At 35.1% G+C, this 19,600-nt stretch overlaps 1 protein-coding gene across 3 annotated transcripts in view; it reads right to left on the bottom strand.

The window, feature by feature from the left end:
* The window catches only part of NEDD1 (NEDD1 gamma-tubulin ring complex targeting factor), a 51,793-nt gene that overhangs the window by 15,739 nt on the left and 16,454 nt on the right, over window positions 1-19,600 (bottom strand). For all 3 annotated transcript variants that reach the window (XM_010989978.3, XM_064491612.1, XM_064491613.1), the window contains exons 6-11: window positions 7,943-8,172; window positions 6,405-6,606; window positions 5,857-6,052; window positions 4,047-4,175; window positions 1,711-1,758; window positions 588-790 (exon numbers count right to left, since the gene is read on the bottom strand). In XM_010989978.3, coding sequence (XP_010988280.3) covers window positions 588-790; window positions 1,711-1,758; window positions 4,047-4,175; window positions 5,857-6,052; window positions 6,405-6,606; window positions 7,943-8,172 — 1,008 coding nt within the window. The remainder of the gene's footprint in view (window positions 1-587; window positions 791-1,710; window positions 1,759-4,046; window positions 4,176-5,856; window positions 6,053-6,404; window positions 6,607-7,942; window positions 8,173-19,600) is intronic.

Raw genomic sequence — 19,600 nt, 5'->3', positions numbered from 1 at the left:
TCTGCTGTTGAATGTCATTTAAAATGACAGTCACAGGCAAAAACAAACTCATGGGGTAACTAGTCAGAAATATTTGAAAAATAAGTCAAAAGACATTTTTGCGCTTCCTAAGTATCTTTTTCAGTATCATTCTAAAAAAATAATATGAAAATAAACAGACATACTGAACAGCACATTCTATATAGGATTACAGCAGAAGGTACAAATGATGAATTACATTCTTAGCAATTTGCTCTAAGACTTAGGGTAAATGATTTGACCACCAATTTAGTGCTTTTTGCTGCAATGGAAATACATTCTAAAGAATATTCTTACCCAGTTAAATCAAGTTACCTTGTCTTAGAAGAAACAGCATAAGGTTATACCTGCTATTACCACCTACATAGCCAAAGACAGATTTCAAAGGTATCTTTTAGTTTTTAACAAGTGGCATCAAGATTTAAGAATATTTTCTACCTACTAAGTACACAGCACTCAACAATTAGGACATCTCCACTGGCAACTGCCTGTTTTCTAGTGGTAAACTTTACCATATTTGCTAGTGATAAACACACACAGTGAGTTCCGTATCCTTTTCTGGCAGATACCTGTTTGAAGGATTCTTTAGATTCCTGTTTTCCCAGATACATTTTCTTAGATTCAGCTGTCAGATCATGATTTTCATTTTCTTCTTTCCCTGGAGATCCCATTAACACATTAAGAGGACTAGAATGCAGTACTGCAGTGCTTGAAGCTACTGGATTTTTTCTGGGAGGAAACACTGAGTTCAACTGTGGTAGGAAGTCAAGGCCTGAAAAAGAAGAGAAAAAAAATCAGCACTTGCATATGATGTTCCCCAACCTTGGATATTAAAGGAAAGCATTTAACATGATAGGTTAATACAGTAAAAAGACTTGGATTTGGATTCAGACAACAGGTTAATTTGTCAGCTCTGCACCTTACTTCATGTGAACTCTGGGGTAAAACTCAAAACTTGTCTGTGACTGTTTCCTGTTCTGTAAATGTGAAGGATGATATCAATCTATCTCCCTGAGTGGTGAAGCTTAAAAGAGATATTTTATATGAAAATATATTGAAAGCTGCAAATACAATGAATGTTTAGTCAGTATTGGTTTCTGACAACTGAAAACTGTTAATGTGGTATATGTCTGTGGTATATATCGTGGTAGGCAGCCTCCAGGATAGCTCCCAATGATCCCTGCCTTCAGCTATGGATCCATGCCCTTGTGAAAGCCCCTCCCTTTGAACTTAGGAACTTGCTTCCAATAAAGAGTATAAAGCGAAAGTGGTGGGATCTCACTTCCAAGATTAAGTCACACACTGTGGCTTCCATCTCAAGTGCCCTCTCTCACCCTCTGGCACCAGCTCTGGGGGAAGCCAGCTGCCCTTCTGCCAGCTGCCCTGTGGAGCGGCACACACGGGAAGGAGCTGGTCTCTTCAGCCAACAGCCACGTGAATGAGCTTCGAAGCAGTCCTTGCCCAGTCATGCCTTGAGGTGACTGCACCTGTTGACACCCTAATTAAAGTATCAAGAGATACCTGAAGCCAAAGGCGACAAGCTAAACCATGCTTGGATTCTTAACCCACAATTAGGAGATTATAAACGTTCTTTTAAGCTTCAAAATGTCAGAGTAATTTGTCTGTTTCACAGCAATAGATAACACAGTATCACTTTTAATTTTCATAAAAATACTTCTCAATAGTTCTTACCATCTCCTTTGCTTGTGGACTCATCACCTCCCTTGTTAACTACAGCATCTACAGTAAAATTAGAAAATCACATTTAATAAATGATAAAGAAGGCTTAGCAATTTCAGCTTCCTATTCATTCCCCAAAGAGTTCAGACACTAATGATTTTAGGAAGAAAAATCTGAGTGAAGTTAAAGCTAGCATTCATATAAACTTCCCTTTTCATTCCTTTAGCTTCATGCATAGCAGCAAGTATGAAAAGATAATTCTACAGTATAGTCATTTAATGAGACAGCAAAGTATACTAGAAAAAGCACTGGAGTAGGCTCCAGAGATCTGTAATCCAGTTTTGCCTATACCACTTAGTAGCTCTGAGACTTCGGACAAGCCTTTAACACAATTAAGCTTCAGTTTCTGCATCTGTGTAATAGAGATAATGCCCCGGTGATCTCACAAGATTGTTTTGATGATCAACTGAAATAATATAAAAATATTTTGCAAGCAATACAACGTTATTAAAAACATAAGATTTATTAATATTTATTTCAATGGTAGAATATGTTTAAGAATATTTCAGTAATGTATTATTATTCATTACCAATTAACAACCAAAAATGGGCAAAGGTCATAAAAAATTCACCAGAAATTCAAATGGCCAATAAATTATCACACATGATTATCATATTAGTAGGACTATCATCATCTGTCTGCATGTATGTATATATACCTACTTAATTGCACAATACACATGCTTTGAGAAATTATTTATTTTTTCCTAACAAAAGCAGAAGTATTTTAAAAGATGAAGAAACTGAGGCACAGATTAAGCTTTTACCTAAGTATTGTTGGATCTGTGAGATTAAAATACAAATCTCTTGACAATGAAAACAAGTACTATATTTAATATCTACTTTTTTCTTAATAAATATCAAATTCTATTAAATGAAGGGCATATGGCTCAAAATCTAATCATTTTTAAATAGCAAAAGTAATTAAAGAGGAATTTCTATCCTTTATTTACTTCTCTTAAAAACCATTAAAGATGATTTCATTTGTAACTGAAACACTTCCAAAAAGACCCTTCATTTCAAAAATTATTCCAGGGGTTCTCATAAACCAAAGCTCCCCTTCTGGGTACTGACCTCTAAAACCTTTGTCAGCTCTAGCCCAAGCCACTTTTCCCTCCTTTGCCCACATCTTTCCTCTCTTTACCCTTCAACTACGTAGTACGACCCTCCTCATTCTGAAAGAAAGGAATCCTTCCTCTTTTATTAGGTGGAAGATAGGGGAATTTTACCTGGCAATTTAAGGAGTCATTTTCAAGCTGGGTAAGGCAGAAGACACTCAATAATTCTGTACCACTACATATGTATTTATTCTTTCTGATTATGAAATTTGTTGTAGAAAATTTGGAAAATAAACAATTTTAAAGTAAAAAATTAAATTTTACAAGATGTATATGTAATGATTTAAACTTCCTGCTACTGTTGACATTTACATTCACTCCAGTTTTTCATTATTATAAACAGTAAGCATACAAATCTTTGTGGGCTTCTCTGAATGTTTTCTTAGGTAAGTTTATAGAAATGCAATTAACAGGCAAAAAAGTATGAATATGTAAGCCTGCCAAATTATCCTCTAGAAATTTACTCACATTGTTGACAATACTGCTATTAGCAGTGAGATTATCCCATTTAAGAAAACAGTATGAACCTTAGTACCAAAAATGCACCACCAATCAATATACCTAGTTCATGCAGGGTGAACGACAGTGATATATGTTTCCATTTAACAAACTGGCAAAGTTTTTTTTGTTTTTTGGCTTTTATCTTTTTAATGGCAACATATGCTAGCAATGGGGAATACATGTATACATTTGTCTGTGTGTGTGATACACAGTGTAAAAGATGAGGCAATCTATCCCCCAGCCATATTTCTCCATGAAAACACTTAATACCAATTAAATAATACTCAAGTTACCAAATTTTTTACATTAGGAAGGTATTTTTTCCCTATCAAAATATCCAAGGTTTGGGAAGGATTTATTTAGAAGTAGATACAAGTAAAAGATTGCCTATGGAGGCAAAACTTCCTTTAAGAAATGTCTGTAGAAATTAAAATACTAACTTGAGAGCTATTTGTATAGTTCCCATGTGAAAATAACCAGCATATATTTTGGAATGGTAACATTTGAAATATCAGGGCTAAGGAAAAGATACCATCCTAGAGATTGAGAAAATTAGCAACTGTCATGAATAGAGCAAGACAAGCTATTATCCATATTTTTTAGCCAGAAAAATAAATGTCTTGACTACCAGGGCAAAAGAACATGATCCTCTGATTTGAACAGACTTACCATCTCTGATAGGTGAGAACATGTCACCTAAACTACTTTTTCCAGTGTCGTCAAAGCTGGAGAAATCCTGATTTTTTCCACTGTCTATTTCCTTAGATGAAATATCTGTGTTTATGCTTCGAGGCAGACCTTGTAGGAATTAGATACAAAAATAAGTGTTATTACAACTGCAAACATTAGGAAAAGAAAGCAGAATATAACAATAGCTCAGTTAACCATCATTTTCATGGAATGAAGGGCTCCTCGAAAGCAAATACTTATTTATTCATACAACACCACACTTTTTAGCCATTTTGATAGAAATTTTCTAAATAATTTACGTACCTTGCTTCCTTCTTAAATAAAGTATACTGAGCACAATTTACTTTAGTTATTATTGACTCACTCTTATGATCATCTACAAATGATAAAAAAGTCTACACATAGAAGACAAACATATGGTTACCAGGGGGAAGGGGGTGGGAAGGGATAAACTGGGAGGTCGAGATTTGCAGATACTAACTAATATATATAAAACAGATAAACAAGTTCACACTGTAGCACAGGGAACTATATTCAGTATCTTGTAACTTATGGTGAAAAAGAATATGAAAATGAATATATGTATGTTCATGTATGACTGAAGCATTATGCTGCACACCAGAACTTGACACATTATAAACTGACTATACTTCTATATATATATATATATATATATATATATATATATATATATATATACACAAAATGAAAAAAAAAATCTGTAAAGCATATAGCACAATGCCTCATATATAGCAGGATTAAATAGTCTTAGTTCCTTTCCCCAACATGCAGTGAATGGATCTTTTTCCCCTTTTTTTGGGTTTTTCTTCACTAACAGTGGGAGCTTAACATTGTTACTGACCTCAGACGACTTAACTAATCTCGATAGTTTAATGAGAGGAAGGAAACCAGAATATGTAACTCACAAAGAATAGCAGACAACAATAAAGACACATGCAGCAGTCTATCTTCTCTCACTATATACACTGCATGACTTTAGGGCAGGGATGTTGTAAGAGGAACTTCGCAAACTCAGTAGCTTCTTGCTTATTTTGGGGACAAGGATTGGTTCTAGGGATTCAAGAGCTTTGATGAAAGTCTGGCATTTGACTCAGTTGCATGTTACTATATTCCATTTTAAAAAGTGTTTTATTTGTCATCTTGGTCCCAAATGAAAACTAAAAAGCCTGGGATAAAAACAGAGATCAATTTGTATATCCAATAATGTCCAAGCCTGGCTAATGAAATAAACCTTTCCAACAACACCTGACAGAAAGTTAAAATATGACCAAACATTTGTACACTGCCATCATTGAAGGATGTTTATACCAAGAGTTAAACTGTTAGAAAGAAGAAATTTCCTTTCCTTATTCTAGGTCCTGAACATGTTTGAATGTATAACTCTAGCCCCCGGACCTTTAACTCAGACATCAAATCATAATGATAGCAAAGTTTCATACTCTCTATTGATTAATATGAAGACACAACAAAAAGTCATCCATCCAGTCTGTAGTGGTTTATTTCCGAATTGGCATTATTTTTTAAGGTAGTATTTCTTACAACAAAAATTCAGCTGAAATAGAGTAAGTGAAGTACCTTTCATTAATTTTTTAAAAATGTATAGCTAACGTTAAAATTTTCACTTCTTCAATTTTTACCATCAACTAATAATTTTACCCAGTAAATACTCAAGTGAATTTGAGTTCTGAGTTCGTGAAGAAAGTGCTAATGGTATTTATTTGCAGAGGGAGGGTGGGAATTCCAGATACCAGATACAAGCGACATTTACCTGCTTTGTCTTGAACTGCGACGGCGCCTTTCCCCACAGCTGCTGTCTTGGGCTGCGGCGGAACGGCAGCAAGGGAAGCAGTGGCTGCTTCTCTGACATTTCCAGAATTCTGGACCCCTCCACTGGTAGCGCTCACACTAACGGTACATTTGTTCACAGCTGCGGGCTTATTTGAACAGCCTTTATTTAAACCTGACTGAAATGCAATGGAACATTTAAAAGCTCAGGTTTCTAATGCTCCATACTATACATTAATATTTTATAAATTCCCTATTAGTTTAAAAAATAGATATTTTTGTCCCTGACAAATCTTAAGCTTCCCTCTGAACCAAAAGAGCCTTTTAATATTTTTGAAGAGAGAGATACGTGATATTAAGTCCAAAAAAAAAAGTTTTAAAACTTAAGTACCAAAGGGCTTTGTACTAAAATTTAAAATGCTTTCATACAAAAATGATTATAAAGCAAAAACAATACTGTTCTATTTCTATATTCTGAACTAGACTGATTTAGTAAAATCAAAAATGCCAAAAAGAAAGAAAATATCTTACCTTAGGAAGAGCAGTGGAGTACTGAAATGCTATACACTGTACAGATGTCTTATGTGCACTGATGGTTTTAACTGGTGATTTCAACATCCTTAAGTCATACTGATATATTTTCCCACGGGAAGATCCAATGGCCAAAGTGGCTCCATCAGGCATGAAATCTACTGCAGTTAGAGGAGCATCAGCCACCAAAGTTTTCACTAGCCTTTGGAAGGAGAGCAAAGTATATAGGTGGGTACGTGAGTGCACACAGGTATATAAGCTTGTATGACATGCAAACAACTGTATACCAAACCAAAGTTACTTACAGTTCAGCAGTTACTTAGAATTTCCACCTCAAATATTTGTCTAAAGCAGAAATTTTGGATTAGACTTAGAGACATTTCTAATACAAGGGTATGTAAAGGAACTGCTAAACACTTTATCCTGTTTTTCTGTTCACTTCCAATAGATACATTCTACATGAAATAGGACCTGTCTCTTTGAGTAATTATTCCTTTGGCAGTGAACGTGACAGAATTACTGCATGTTAGTCCACAAACAGGGGCTCTAGACTCAGGGTTAGGCAGGCTCTAAGTATCTCGCATCTAAGTGGCCTGCTTAGGCCTCCAGAGGACTATGACCTTTGACAGGAAAGCAGCTGCTACTTTGTTCTTAGTTGTGCATCACTTGATCAAAAAGCTAGTAACAGAATCCATGAGGCTTAGTCCTCCAGAAGCGAATACACAAATATGGACACTGATCTGAAGAAGCCAAGCTCCCTGCTGGAGTGTCAAGTGTATGAGGGAAATGGTTTACTGACTCTGAAGGCTCTAAGTAAATTAGTTCAAAAAGAAAAAGAATAAAAAAGGAAAAAGAAGAAGAGAGTGAAATAAGTAACAATAAATTTTTTAAAAGGGTTGACAATGTTTTTCTATTTTTTCTGCTTTTTGTTTTTGGCCTTTTTTTTAAAGAAGGACAAGAAGGCACAATGAACCCAGATACTTAGAAAGCTATGTGCCGTTGTATCAGTGCTTCTCAATGGGGTAATTTTGCCATTTTTGCTAATTTGGGGAGTGCTACCAGCATCTAGTAGGTAGGGGTGAGGAATGCTGCTGAGTATATACTACAGTGCCCAGGACAACCCCCTACAACCGAGAATTATCCAGCCCCAAAAGTCAACAGTTTAGAAACCCTGCTCTAATTTGTTAATTTTAAAGCAAATTGATCATATTGCCTTAAAAATATACAAATCTAGTTGTATTCTGAAAAAGAATAACATGCATGCCTGCTAAAATAAAGATGTGAAATCATTAACATGCTACCCTTCAACATTCATCATCCAAAAGTACTCTAAAGAATATCCATGTCTCATCTAGGTATTTTGTTTGTTGTTTGTTTTTGTTGGGTTTTTTTACATTAGAGAAAATTCTCTTATTAGATAACAAATACACAACCTTTAGATCTCCTGAACATTAATCAGAGGTATACAAATCACAAATATGTCTGCTGATTACATAATTATTTGTTGCTAAATTAGGAAATGAGTATGTCACACTTACTTCTTACTTGAAGTATCATAGAGAATGATTCTTTTATCCAAGCCTATAGTTACAAATAGCAATTCATTGACAGGAGAAAAACAGATGCCTGAGGCTGGAGCTTTATGTGTACTGTCAAAGTTATGGTATGGACTCTGACTATTCACATCCCAGAGGGTTACTATTCCGTTATCTGAAACACTGCCCAGTAGCGATTTCTTAAACAAGGAGTACTTCAAGTGCCGAACAGACTGTGAAAATAAAAATAAATTTTATGTAGTTGTAAGCATACATAAGAATATTTTATATAAACTATAAATAATGTCCAACCACCAACCACATTATTTATAAGGGATTTAGAACTTCCCTGGTTTATAATACAATAGGTTTCAGTCATGAAAATGATAAAGTCATTTAGTGGGCTATAAGATGACCCTAAGACACCCTAATTATAATAATTGAATATTTGCCATGATTTTTATTATCTTGGAACTTAGAACTACCTCAATCACTTCTTTTTCAGAAGAAACATACAATACATTGAGATAAACTACATTAATTCATCAGTGTTAGAATATCTCACCATAAATAAAAGGCCAGTCACAGTCAAATCACAAATAAGTATAAAGGAACACTGGCAGAGAATAAGCAGTTAACATTTCATACTTGTTTTCAATATATATTTTAGATATTTGGATATATTTGTTTGAATCTGATGTGCTGGCAATCCAACACTTGAAGCACAATAAAAAATTAACTAAACTACAAAGGAGGAATTGACAACACTCTAGACTGGGGATAGACTATACTCATTCTTCAAAAGTGTTGGCCTGAGGGTAATGCTGGCCTTTCTCTAAACACTCATCTCTGGAGGCAGTAGAAACATTCTATTTTCTGTGGGACTAGAATAAACAAAGATCCAGTTTGAATAAATAGGTCTTAGATTATAACAGGATGAATTTTGTCTACTTTTACTAAAATGTTGTTTTCAAACTTGTACTGATATTATCATTTACTGTGCTGAAAATTAAGTATTTTACATTTATGCTAATTTTTCCCTGCACAGAAATAGCAATATAAATATAGAATGAATTTTAAGTAGATTCCACAAGAGTGGGAAACTAGCCATAAGACACTTTCAATTATAGTCCTGAGACAATCAGTCATGTTCTAGTAGGCAGTTATCAGCTACATATATAGATCCCAGATAAAACTGGCACAGAATACAACACAAATCTGAGGATTTTTTGTTCTATCTAGTTTAATCTGTCACACTCCAAGAGGATTTAAAGCCACTAGCTTTTACATACTAAAACCTCATACTCTACTTCTAAGATGTTTCAAAATAATATGCTTTAGTCCTCAACAACAACAAAAAATCAGGAGTAAGAAAAAACAAATTCTAAGGAAACGAGAGTATTTACCTCATACCTAAGGTAAGATAATTACTATGTCATCCATTAAATTTGGCTCCTCGTTTTCATATGACTAAAGTATAAAAATGTAGGTTTATATTTTCTATTTTTGTTGAAGAAAAGTATATCCATTTAAATAGACAAATCTTTCCTCTGGCCTACACTCAGGAAAAAATAAACTACATATACTTTGACTGTATAAAAGATATAGAGATCCTTGGTGAATTATAATGTTTACAGAGTCATATATCAACCTATCAAAACATAAGCACAACATTAATTTTTAAAAGATTTCTGCAGCACTTTAAGAGTTCATATAGCTATAGTCCTTCATATAATCTAAATTTAGATTAAATGCACAAGCAGAACTTTAAAAAAAGATGAAGCACTATCACCATAAAAATCATAGACCTTGTAGATTCTCAAAGTTCATAAAATTCAACCTCTTTACCATAGTAGGAATTTGCTAATACATCCTTGAAATATGGTCATCTGAAATCTGTTTAAATAGAGAAAGAAACAAGGAGCTTTCCACTTTATACACAGCAGTCCCCATCTTTTGCATGGTTTCACTTTCTACAGTTTCAGTTACCCATGGTCAACCACAGCCCAAAAGTATTAAATGGAAAATTCCAGCAATAAATAATTAAAAAATATTAAACTGTGCATTATTCTAAGTAATGTAATGAAATCTTGCTCCATCTCATCCAGGACATGAATCACCCCTTTGTTCAGGGTATCCCACCCATTAGTCCCTTAGAAGGCATCTCAGTTACCAGATCGACTGTCTTGTGTTTTGCATCACTGCAGGTATTGCAGTGCTTGTGTTCAAGTAACCCTTATTTTACTTAATAATAGCTCCAAAGTGCACCAGTAGTGATACTGGCAATTAGGATATGCCAAAAAAGAAGCTGTGTAAAGTGCTTCCATTAAGTGAAAAGGTGAAAGCTCTTAATAAAAAGGAAAGAAAAAAATTGTATGCCGAGGTTGCTAAGATCTACGGTAAGAATGACTCTTCTATCCATGATATTGTGTGAAAGGAAAAAGAAATTAGTGCTAGTTTTGCTACACACTTCAAACTGCAAGTTACAGCTGCAGTGCGTGATAAGTGCTTAGTGAAGATAGAAAAGGCATTAAGTTTATACAGTAAGATATTATGAGAGAGAGATATCATATTCAAATGACTTTTATTACATATATTGTTATAATTGTTCTATTTTATTATTAGTTAGTGTTGATCTCTTACTGTGCCTAATTGATAAATTTTATCATAGGTATGTATGTATAGGAAAGAAGAGTATATATAGTGTTCAGTACTATCTACAGTTTCAGGCATCCACTGGGGTCTTGGAATGCATCCTCTGCAGATAAGGGGGGATGACTGTAATAATAATTAAAAATGCATTTCTTGATTAAGATAAACATTAAGGTCCTTATAGCACAGGGAACTATACTCAATAGCTTATAATAACCTATAATAAAAAAGAATATGAAAAAGTATATATGTATAACTGAATCACTATGCAGTACACCAGAAACTAACACACTATAAATCAATTATACTTCAATTTTAAAAAGGGAAAAAAATGCATTTCTTGATTAAGTCAAAACCTAAATTCCATTTATTGCCTCAAATTTGTGGACCTATATGGAAGACTAAAGATAACCATAGCTCTTCCTCTTAGATAAACATGGGTTCAAGTACTGCTAAATTCTGTATGACTTGGGGAAATTACTTAAACTCCAAGCCTCAGTGTTCACATGAAAAAAATAGTAAACACCCTTATTTGCCTGTTATGGTTATTTTGCGGATTAAACAACATTTCTACAAAGAGCCAGAATAGTAGGTGTTGGTACTATTCTCACAGGTTCATGACCTCTCATAGTTATCATTTATATACCACACACTGAGCATCTTTTACTTAAAATTTCTTAAAAGACTCTTAAGTAGCTACACTGATTTCTTTAAAAAACTTCCCCCATCTCTTTGATAACAGACCTTCATTTCTAAACTTTCTACATCAACTAAGTCATCTCTAGAATATCAAAAGAGTATCCAATGATCCTGAATAAATGAAGTATTAATTTACTAAATTATATTTAAGTATTAACTCATTTTAGTATCAGCAGCACTCTTAGCCTCTATCTTGTTCCATATCCAAGCTATTTCTAAGAAAAATAACAGACAGACCATAGTTCATAATTTGCTGACTCCTGCTATAAATATTCAGAAATTGTTTTAAAAATCACAAAAAGGAAAATAAAGACCATCCATAATCTCAACACCAAGAGAAAAACTAATTAATATTTTGGAGGATATCCTTTAAGTATTTTTCTGTGTGTATGTTGTCTAAGTAAAGAATCAACAGAAAACTTAGGATCATACTTTATTATTATAAAGTTAGCTGTCATTAATATATACATGATTTTGATAGCTGGATAATATACAAAGGTATGAAGATATCAACTTGTCTAAATAATCTAATTTTAGACATCTCAATTATTTCCAATTTCCAAATACTCTGACTACTATTATTTTTAAAAATTGCTAATTTATGAAAGAATTTGTATTTCATTGTTGTTCACACTTTAAAGGTTCTTAGTAGAAAATGCTAAGTGAGGATTTGTCTTCTTTCTTTTATGAATTGTCTATTAATCTCCTTTACTTATTTTCTATTGGGGCTATTAAGATTTTAAAAAGACTAATTTGCAATTGAGCTTAACATAATAAGGACATTAATGCTCTCATAGATCTATTTTATCCATCTTCCTTTCAATTTTGTTTGTTTTCTCAAGTCTTGCTTTTTGTCAGATTTAAATTTTTTATGTGCTTAAATTTATCAAACTGTTCCCATGACTTATGACTCTGTTTCCACACTTAGAAAAGCCTCCCCTTCACAGAGATAAGAATGTACATTCATATTTGTATAGTTTTATGGTCTCTAGTATATATATGATATATATGTACATATATACACCCATAATTTTACATAGTACTCCTTCAACTCCATCCCCTCCTCTTCTTGATTCCCAGTGTCTTACTTCAAGCACCAATCAAGTGTCACCTAAGCTTCTACTCCCCATCTTCATTCTCAATGGCTTGCTATCCATTCTTCACACTACTGCAGCAATAATCTCTTCAAAACTGGAAATCTGAACGTAATTCTGTCTTGCTTAAAGTCCTTGTAACTGGAGCACTCTGAGATGACAGAGGTCCTGGTGGTGGCAGAGTTTTTTAATTTCTCCAAAACCCCCCCATTTTTGTGTATGTGTTTGTGCACAGAAAAGGCTTAACAAGCAAGCCTGAGACTGCCTATCCTTGGAAAGTCCTCCTTTCAAGGTTGGCCTTTGGCTGATATCTTGGATGTTGGATTTGGGGAGGGTTCCTGCCACCGTAACTGAAGACAGCGACCCACTAACTGATAAAAGCGTCCCACTGTGCCTAAACTGTGCAAAAGATACAGTTTATGTTGAGCAATGGCTGAACACCTCCTTTCCTTCTGAACATTTGGAATTCTGGTACATGTGAGGCAGAGGGTACACAGGTAACCAGCCTCCAATAAAATCCCTAGATAATGAGTCTCTAACAATCTTCCCTCTAACAATCTTCGCCCTGGTAGACAATGTTTCATACATATTGTCACAGTTTGATGCTGGGGAAATTAAGTATATCCTCCCCATGGAGAGAGGACTCTTGGAAGCTCATGCTTGGTTTCCTTGGCACCTTTTCCCTTTGTTGATTTTGCTTTGTATCCTTTCACTGTTAATAAATCATAGCCATGTGTATAACCGTATGTTGAGTACTGTAAGTCCTCCTAGTGAATCAGCAAACCTGGTCTTAGGGATCCCAGCGAGTATAAGTGTGTGAGTGAATGTGTGTGTATGTGTTGTGTATGTGTGTGTGTCTTACAGAAAGATAGCAAACCAGATAGCAAAGCTAAAATCCCATGAAAAAACATTTACAACAAAACTAGACAACCAGGTATCCTCATGAGAGCTGAAATAGACACTAGTAGGTCAAGCGATTAAAAGCCACAGTCCTTTGTACAGTAGGAAGCAAAAGGAAATTACAGGGAGTCTGAGACAGATCTGAGAATAGGAAAAGCCCCAAATAGCCAAAGAGCATTCACAGGAAAGCATGGTGGCCAATTTGACATTAGCTAAGCCAGGAATATCATACGAGAGGGTCTGTACAGAGGTCTGCAGAAAGGTCCAAAGGGCTAGAGCAGTTCAGCTCCAACAAACTCCCAAAACTGACCAGCCAAGGCGCCTCAATACCAGATCCAGGCACCACACTGAGTAGACACTACTGAAAAGGGTAGAGTCAACAGAGCTGAAGGAAAATAAAAGTTCACAAACACGTATGGGAGTAGAACAAAGCCAGGTAACCTCACAAACAAGTCACCATTGTTTTGAAAGACTACTTGAAATAAAGAAAGCTCTGTAAAATTAGAAAAGATACCCTAAACTCCTTCTCTGTCTAGAAGTACAGGGGAACTAACTTCACAGATAAATCCCATACAAAGTTACTATGAGAATAAAGAGAAGAAAGACATTCTTAACAGATGAACAAGAAGACAATAAAATAATACATGATATTAAAAAAAAAACCATAAATCAGAATTAGGAAACTCAGAAATGAGATGTCTGAACTTGGAAAAGAATTAGAAATTTTAATCCCTTTGAAAATAAACTAATTTAAAAGGAATACAGAATAAATGACAAGTAAACTTAAAGATAGGTAAAAAGGAAAGAAGTTTAAAAAATCAAAAATAAGGAAAAAGTTAAAAGTAATTTGAGAGAAGGTAATAAATGGCTTAAGATTCAACAAAGAAAAAAACAAAGATAAGGAAAATATTAAATACCAAAAACTAGTAATTCAAGGAAATTTTCCTGAAAGAAGAAAAGATTTGAAACTACATATTAAATGAGCACACCATGTACGTATGAATAGCAAATACAGAATGACCAACACCAAGACATAGTGTAGTAAAATTATTGGACTTAAAAAAAAATCCTGTGGACATCTAGGGAAAAAAAACAAGTGACTTATAAGGGAAAATTTCTTCACCTTCTTTAACGCTCTCTTTATTCTAAGTTGCTCTAAAACAGAAAATATGATTACTGAGGTCAAATTACATTGAGACCAAAAACGACAGAGTAGCACACTTTAACTCCTCAAGGAAAGAAAATGTGAGCCTGCTACTCAGTTAGAGAATTTGTAATCTCAAGGAAAATGTCAGAATCAAAAGACATACATATACTTATGGGAACAATGTTAACATATGGGACTCATTGTGCTCATAAAAATTTGGAAAATATCTAAAATACAAGAAATGTTTAGATAAACTGTGGCATCTGAACAATAAAATATTATGCAGGCATTAAAATTATGGTTATGAGGACTAGTAATATGAGAATACCTGGCATAGAACACTAATAAGAAAAAGGCGGAAAACAAGATTGGACCAACAGAATAATTATAACTATATGGAAGGAAGACAAAGCTATATAGAGAAACTGCAAGAGAACATTCTTCAAAAAACATCCTATAACGAAAATACAGAAGAGAAAAACAAAAGGAAAAAAATTAGACTTTAAGAATACATAAAGATATAGAAGTTTATTTTATGCTAACATGTCAATTATAAACCTGCGCACATACACTGTATATTGCCTAGAGAAGTACACACGAATACTACGGAAATATATCCAGAGAATCAAGGACATATTATCATACAATTGTATACCAATGCTCCCATATAACATAAAGAAAATGATTATTCTGGATATAAAGCTTTGTAGTTAAACTTTTTAAGTGCCAAAATTCAGATATAAATGTAACCAGTCAACCAAGTTAATCAAATGAGTTAAACTCACTCTTGATAAAATTATTATTTTTTAAATGCAATTAATTATTTATATTTACCAGATTTCTATACTCAAAAGGCTTATAAAATCTATACCTAAAATGTCAAAAATTTCACTAAAGGAAATGAACTTATTTAACATATAATGAAAAACGTTATATTTAAAATCTCAGACAATACTTTTAAAGATCAGTTTTAAATTTAAGGAATCAATAAAATAGATCCACTTTTTAACTGCTCTGAAAAAGGTTGCAGTCTGAGAAGGGCAACACAGTTAACGTATTTGTGAGCCTAAGCTGCTGAATTTGCCAAATAGGGACATGCAATTATAATCTAAGGAGTCTGTCAGCCCTGGCAGTTCTGCAGAAGCATTAAGGCTCTTTTCCCCTTGCAGACAGACACTGTAATCCACAAAAACTAATAGCTTCAATTCAGCTCAGACACTTCAAAGTAAGACTCTAAATATATTCTGGCAATCTCATTTCCAATATGAAATTCAGTATAATGCAGATTCAATGAGACTCCCTGGTACACTTTGCTCAGAAATCAATTTGATAATTTTTAAAGATTTCAAATTTTTGATTGTTTATGGAAACAAAAATGGAAAATTTTAACTTAATCATTAGATGTGTCCTACCTACTACTTTTCTCAATAACCCAGACCCCATCTATAGTAAAACTGATCAACACAGAAATTGAGCTGGATAAATGTATTGGAACTGAATTATGTCCATTTTTAGACAGTTATGAACACTTCAAATTTAAGAAATAAATATTTAATATACTTGAAATATTAAATAAATTTTGAGAAATCTTAACTGAAAAAAAAAAACACTCCAAAGATTTCATTTATGCTGCCTATAAAATGGAAACATTAAGTATGCAGAATCATGAACTGTGACTTTCTTCACTAAGAAGACTAAGACTGCATACTTAACATACACAGGGGCCATACTGCTTCTGCAGACTGCCAGGGCTGACAGATTCCTTAAACTATTTAACTGGTATTTCCTAGCCTATGCACTGTTTTATGGTATAGAGAAAAGTGAAATAATATAGTATACAAAGAATACAAACATCTGTTCCAGGGAAAGGGAAAAAAATTACACACTCCAGTTCAATTTCTTCACCTTCTTTAACGCTCTCTTTATTCCAAGTTGCTCTAAAACAGAAAATATGATTACTGAGGTCAAATTACAATTGCTTAATTAGTGGGGGTTTAACCGGAACACATTAAACCTAAAGATGTTCAAGCCAGTTTGGGGAAATTAAATCACAAAAGCTATTTTAATGAATTAATATAGTTATTCATTAGAAGCTCACACTAAGCTATTTTAATGAATTAATATAGTTATTCATTAGAAGCTCACACTAAAGTTCCCCGACCTTTTACCAAATGTTAGGAACTATGCTAACATCTCATTTAGCCCTAAAAAACCTGAAACAAAACAAAACTCTATTGAAAGTACATTCTCATTCTCACTTGACAAATAAGGAAAATGAGACTTGAGAATTAAGTAACTTGCCAAGTTCACACAGCTAGCTCTCCAAATAAACGTGGGACTTACAACGTAAAGCTGTATCAAAAAATCCTATAGAGATGCGAACTACCCTTACCAGGAGGCAGCAGGAACAGGAAAATCTCAGGTTCTGGTTTATCTGAACCTGCACAAGAGATAAGCTTTAAGAACTGCTGTTTTCCTACACTAGAGTATGAATTCAATTTTGCCATGCAAAGTAATCAATGAAAATTCTTTGAAAATCAATAATACAGCAACTGTCATGCAGAATTTTAAAAGATATTTCTTTAATGTGAAGAAGAGATAAGAGTAAATTTTGGACTCCTGCACAAAGTGACAAGGGAATATTGCAAAGTTTTCAGAAACTCTGAATCCTCCAATCCTTATATATTCAGTTGCTCCTTAGCAAGGAAGAAATTCAAAAGAAAACACTGCTACCACCCTTCAAGAGTTGATGTTCAAATCAGTCAATTAAGAATCCTGTTATCTGAAAGTCCTGGAATCTCACTCTTCTCATCTATAAAGTGAGAACAGCCTATATCTCACAAGTGAGTAGCTGCTGGGAAACAAGCTGCTGGAAAACAAGCCACACCTAAATTTCCATGAGCTTAATATATTACATTCACACTTGCTTGCTTAAGATGCACATGCTTACTTTGTTTTAATGTTTTACACAGTAGATGACCTATAGCACGTATTATGCTAAAGAAAATTTGGGGTGAGCAATCTTGACATTGACCATAAGGGCACGAAGGAGGGCAGATATTTCCTTAGGGTAAAACAATGGACGGTCCTGGAAAGCCAGATCATCCATTAACAGAACTTTGTTCTGGCATTTGAAAGCATGAGGTTAAGCCCAGGGGAAATATCTGCTATCTTGAGATGTCCTGGAGGCAGTAACAGGACAGATTTAGAAATTCTGCATACCGAGAGTAGGGTGATTGTTCCTGGAAGGGATAGGCCTGAAATTAATCATTTATTCAGCAAGCAGAACTTAGTGCTTATCACATGGAATATCTAAAGCCTCACCTCTTTGATGGCATTTTTTTGAGCTGTATGCTCCTAATAAATATGACCTCGACCAGGCTTTCAGGACTCTGGATTCATGAGATCTTGAGTCCCCTGGTCCCATCTTTGCACTTTACTTTGTTTAAGTCTTGCGTCACTCATCCTCAGACACGGTCCTGAGCTGCGCTGGACGCAGCAAATAGCAAAGATTAAATGAGAGAATATAATATAAAGCAATGGTCACAGAACTTGAAACACAATAAATGGTAGTAAGGATTCTGCAAAGGTGATAACCTCTGCCTGGAATGCTCTCCAAACCCTCACCACCTACATTCACCTCAATAGTAACAGGATAGTCTTTGCCATATACAGTGCTGGCAGGAAAGCTGAACCTCATCACACACCATACACAAACATTCATTTGAAATGGATCAAAACAGACATAAATGAGAAAGGTAAAACAATAAAACTTTATCTAAAAGAAAACAAGAGATACTATCTTAAAGATCTTGGGGAAAGCAAGATTCTTCAAGAAGATACAAAAAGCAGCATCCATAAAAAAAGAGATATACTAGACAAGATTTCATTAAATTTAAGAACCTCTGTTTACTTAAAAAAAAAAGACATTTAGAGTGCAAAAGCAAGCCATAGGCTAAAAGAAAATAAAAATAACATGTACATCCAACAAATAACTCCATCTGGAATATAAAATAAACTATAAATCAATCAGAGAAACACAAATAATACAGAAAGGAGGAAGGGACCTAAACAATCACATCGCAAAAGATGGTGTATAAAAATGTGCTCAACTCATTCAACATAGAGAAATGCAAATTAAAACCACAATGATACAACTACACAACCATCAAAGTGGCTAAAATTAGTAAGGTAGACAATACTTGGTGTCAGCAAAAACATGGAGCAACTTGGATCTCACATACACTGCTGACAGAAGTGTAAAATAGGTGGGGAGGATCAAGATGGCGGAACAGAAGGACATGGAGCGCATATCCTCCCTCAAATATATCAGAAATACACGTGGAAAAATTCTCACAGAATACCTGCTGAACACTGGCAGAAAATCTCATAAAACCCAAACTGCAAGAGAGATCACCACGTAACTGGGTAGGACTAAAAAAATAAATAAATAAATAAAAGGAATCAGGACAGGACCTGTACCCCTGGGAGGGAGCTGTGAAAGAGAAAATGTTGCCTCACCCTGGGAATCCCCTTCACAGCAGGAAGATCAGCCAGGACAGAGAGCTTCAGAGGCTGAGAGGAGAGCGCAGCAGCCAGTCCACGGAAAGCAGGAGAGAGACCAGGACAGAGGGTCCAGGCCACCTTGCTGCATTCCCCAGCCCAGGCTGTGAGCCTGCTGGTGTGCTGGATGCTGAAACTTCGGCTTCACACGACAGACGTGGGGAGCGGACTGCAGCTGGATGTGTGGAGACAGCCTGAGGGGGCTAGTGTGTGCAGGAGGGAGCCTGGTCCACCACTGAAACCCCACTGTTCGTACATGAAGGTAGGGGCGGGGCCTCGCCACAGCAGCCTCATTCTCCCCATGCTCACAGTGGACATGGCACCACCCCTACAAGTTCAGGCTGCCACATGCAGAGTTGGGACTGAAATCCAAGCTGATCCCCAAGGGCTGAGCGACTTCAGAAGCAGGGCTGAAACCTGAGTGTCCCAGCAGCTGTGTGATCCACTGATTTATGTGTCCCAGGAGAGTTTGTAAACTCAGAGCCCAGGGGACATCCAAGCAGATTACTGGTGCTTCTCTGAAGGTGGGGCAGGCAGAGGCAGGGCCGAGAGCAATGCCAAAAACCGTGCACTTTGTGAGCCCGCACAATGGGTGACAGACAAGTG

This window comes from Camelus dromedarius, chromosome 11 (assembly GCF_036321535.1).
Source record: "Camelus dromedarius isolate mCamDro1 chromosome 11, mCamDro1.pat, whole genome shotgun sequence".
Classification (NCBI taxonomy): domain Eukaryota; kingdom Metazoa; phylum Chordata; class Mammalia; order Artiodactyla; family Camelidae; genus Camelus; species Camelus dromedarius.
Note: the sequence above shows the minus strand (reverse complement) of the source record. Positions and strands in the feature narration are given on the sequence as shown.